This window comes from Stegastes partitus, unplaced genomic scaffold, assembly GCF_000690725.1.
Source record: "Stegastes partitus isolate 25-593 unplaced genomic scaffold, Stegastes_partitus-1.0.2 Scaffold1358, whole genome shotgun sequence".
Lineage (NCBI taxonomy): Eukaryota > Metazoa > Chordata > Actinopteri > Pomacentridae > Stegastes > Stegastes partitus.
The window spans coordinates 2,228-6,071 of record NW_007579089.1 but is presented as its reverse complement, the minus strand read 5'-3'; the positions used below and the strand labels follow the sequence as shown (position 1 = coordinate 6,071).

Sequence of the window (3,844 nt, the reverse complement as noted above, 5' to 3'; positions counted from 1 at the left end):
AAAACCACCACAAAGAGACAGAAAACCACCACAAGCGTTCCGGTTTGGACTGTTCTGAATGATGTTTGACTGTTTCGGAGCTGTGTGTGATTCTGACGTGGTGTCGATGTTCTCAGCTGTTCACAGGACAGAAGAAGCAGCCGGTCATCGTGCCGATGTACGCCGCCGGCCTGGTGAGTCCACCTTCAGCCTCAGTAATACCGGTACTGGTTGGTCCGGGGCCCATCTTGTTTTGTGATAGCCAGTGAATGTGGAGAACCTCGGTGCTGGTAGTTTCTAATAAAGCGTGTGCTGAATAAACCGGGCTTCAAACGGCTCAGAACAGGATGACGCTGTCGCAGAGCAGGTGAAGGTGGACGGTGGAACCAGCACCGACTGGCGCTGAGTCATGGACGGGGCCTCTGTAGCGCCTCCTGCTGGCTCACAGGAAGCTGTGTTTGTGTTTCAGGGGATGCTGGAACCAACCAAAGAGCCGGTGAAGCCCGTCTCCGCCGCAGAGATGATCGCCTCCATCGGACAGACGCCTCCAGCGGCTCCAGAGAAAGCCTCCAGTTCCTCCGACTCAGTGCAGGTGAAGCAGCCCGGACCGAGCACGGTTCGGTCCGATTGTGTCTGATGTTGTTGTGTGAGACCCGCCTCATCGCTGTAAGTCAGCAGGACCACGTGGAACAGCGTAGAAAGTAGATTCCCTCCCAGACTGGGGACGGCTTCCAGGACGTGTACATGCTGCAGGTCGTCTTCAGTCAACATGTCAGAGGAGCTGAACTGTGGAAACCTGCTGGCTGTAGATGTGGCTGTGAACAGCAGGGGGCGCTGTGTCTGACCAGGTGTGTGTCTCCTCCAGCAGGAGGCGCTCCCACCCGTCCAGTTCGACTGGAGCAGCAGTGGCCTTACCAACCCTTTGGACGGTAGGTGACCCGGTCCGCTTCAGTCCTTCCAGGCAGCAGGGATCCTCCACCGACTCACCGCTGACTTCTGAGCTTCTGACCCAGTTAGAAAAAGTTCCTGTTTCATTTCCAGGCTCAGAATCTCCAGAAATAAAACTCCAACAGCCATGAAATGTGGAGACTCAGACAGAACAGTTCCATCAGAACCACTGACCGGATCCATCAGGACTCAGTTTAGTTACTGATCCAGAAAGTTCCTGTCAGTGTCTGTCTATGGATGGGTCCATGGTTCTACTAGAATCCAGCCTTTACTGTGGCTGTAACATCAGCAGAACCTGATGTGGTGAAGCTTGTTGTGAAGTCAGGTTTTACATATTTGGACCAGCTGCCGACAGCAGCCTGTTGGGTCGGTTCAGAGGTTTTGTGGTTTGGGCCTCGGCGTGGTGTCCCCAGAGGCAGAGCTGTGGTCGGTGGAGGACGGCTGCTGTGCATGAAGCCGCTGTAGATGAGTCTAACTCTGGTACTGACTGCTGCATGCTCTCTCTCTGCTGGGAACCTCGGCTCTGCAGCCAGCGGAGGCTCGTCCCTCTTAAACCTCGACTTCTTTGGTCCTGTGGAGGATTCAGGCTCCAGCAGCTCCACCTCCATCCCAGGTCAGCCTCCTGATTGGCCCATCGACGGGCCCGTCGGTGGGCCTCCTGACCGGCCCGGCGATGGGCCCGTCGATCGGCCCGCTGTCCTTCTCTGTCGCCTCCGTCTGTCGCTAACAAACTGCAGAGATGGATGGTCTAACTGTGGCACTAACCTCCAGCTGCTCTGATCATCCCTTCATCATTTCACTAGTTCTGTAACACGTCGACCTTCTGTGGTTTCAGCTCCTTCACTGAATGTTTTCTGGTTTCTTTCCTCTGAGACACTAAACTGAACATCTCTGGACCGAACCAGACATCTGAGGAGGCTCTGACATCAACACCGCTCCACTCGTGTTGGACGGGCCTCTGACTTGATTCTGGTTGTTTTAGACTCACTGAGTAGTTTGGACACATTATAGGAGAACTGATGTTGTTGTTGTGGACAAAATGCGACATTTTCCATCTCTGGAAAACCCTGATCCACATGGTTCACCGTTCCACATTGTAGAGACCAAACAACTGATGGGTTCACCCAGAGTGGGCGTGGCCACCAGCTGCAGCTCCAGTCATTGGTCAGAACTCTGTTGAAACAGTCGAACTGCTGCGTCTCAGACGTCCTCGAGGTTTGACCTCGTGAGAAGAATCTAAACGGACGTAACACAGAGAGGAGCTGCAGGTCTTCTGGTTAGAGAGAAATATTCAGCGTTTCTTCTCTGTCACTGCTTAGATTTTAAATGTAGGATTTTAAAGATTGAAGTCTGTGAACAGGCTTCAGCCTCATCCAGCATTCACCATCTTCTGGCATTAACACCAGACTGCTCACTGTGGCCATTATCCTGAGTTGATTTGCATGTTCTAGTCATTGTAGACGATGACTGATTTCATTTTGAACGAGGCATTTGGACAAACAGCCCATTGTGAGACCAAACAGCTGGTGGCTCCATCCAGACTTCAGTCAGATGAGTCGTCACCAGCGCCTTCACTAACACATGTTCTGTCCGCTGACGTCGGTTCTCCTGCTTCCAGGTGTGGATCCTGAGCTCTATGAACTGACCACCTCCAAACTGGACCCCGGCAGCTCGGGCAGCCGGGTGGCCGACGCCTTCGCCCGCCTGATGTCCACCATGGAGAAGACCAGCACTTCCACCAGGTGAGGCTTCAGATGCATCATCACACCTTCATCGGTCATCAGCAGCAGAGCCAAAGGCGGGCCATAAACATGAGGCTCGTGGACCGAAGCAGGGACAGGCCCATGTGGTTCTTTAGGCCCGATTATCGATAATCAAGAAGGCTGATAATCGATATGTGGAACCGATGCACATTAAAGCTTATTGACTGACAGCATGTGAGACCCGTAGCGAGATGGCTTCACTAATAAGGATGACCGCTGCTGAATACGTGCAACAGGAGTGACCACGTCGGAGCGTCAGTGGTTTCTGCTGCCTTCCTTCAGACAGCTGCTAATGTGCTCATCTGTCTCTCTGTGTAAACAACACGTGATTGGCTGTTTCGCATCGTGTGTCACAGCCAATCAGATGTTGCTGTGGGCGGGACTTGGCCACAGAGCGACTGCAGGGTTAGGGTTGGGCTGATCAGAGCTGAAGGAGACCTTTTCATTTATTGAGCCATAATCGGCCAATAAAAACGATGATACCAAGAATCTAAGAACGACGAATATTGGCTGGAAAATGATGGATTTTTAAAAATGGACAAAACAACCACATTCACTGGAAACAGTATTTCTGTTCAGTAGTTTTAGAGTTTTTCAATCTTAGTACCTGTTCCTCTGGTCGCTGATGGAAAGAACAAGGGGGCGGAGCTACCAGCTGCTGGCTCCGCCTCCAAACGCTCCGACGGTAACTTGAGAGGCGAGTGATGATCTGGTGGAGCAGAAACGCTGCTGGAGGAGGTTCTTCTGTCGGCTCCGACTGACAACAGTGGAAACGTGATCAGTGATTTAACATGTGATCAGTTATCAAACATGATCAATAATTAAACGTGATCAATACCTGGTTCTGTCCTGCAGGAGGCCGCGGAAAGACGAGAATCTGAGCGAGGAGGCGTCCAAAGTGATCGCGGCGCTGCCGGATCTGTCCTTCATGCAGGCCAAGGTTCTGATGTTTCCCGCCACGCTGACGCCGCTCGGCTGCCAGGCAACGCCGGACTGAAGCCCCGCCCACGCTGTCCGCCTGGCCCCGCCCATTTTACCTTTTCTGTCTCGCTGCTCCTCCTTCTCCTTTCGCACATCAGTTTTAAAAATCAGCTTTTCAGTTTTTATGATTTTTGGACACGAGGCGTCGAGCAGCTCGGTTCCAGATCAGTGAT

General features: G+C 52.6%; 1 protein-coding gene across 3 annotated transcripts in view; it reads left to right on the top strand.

The window, feature by feature from the left end:
• Window positions 1-3,828, top strand: part of aftpha (aftiphilin a) — a 14,290-nt gene extending 10,462 nt beyond the window's left edge. For 2 of the 3 annotated variants that reach the window (XM_008298860.1, XM_008298861.1), the window contains exons 5-10: window positions 117-173; window positions 449-571; window positions 845-908; window positions 1,457-1,540; window positions 2,546-2,669; window positions 3,546-3,828. In XM_008298860.1, coding sequence (XP_008297082.1) covers window positions 117-173; window positions 449-571; window positions 845-908; window positions 1,457-1,540; window positions 2,546-2,669; window positions 3,546-3,687 — 594 coding nt within the window. In that variant the 3' untranslated portion in view covers window positions 3,688-3,828. The remainder of the gene's footprint in view (window positions 1-116; window positions 174-448; window positions 572-844; window positions 909-1,456; window positions 1,541-2,545; window positions 2,670-3,545) is intronic. The other variant, XM_008298862.1, reaches the window with a different exon arrangement.
• Window positions 3,829-3,844: the final 16 nt, after the last annotated feature.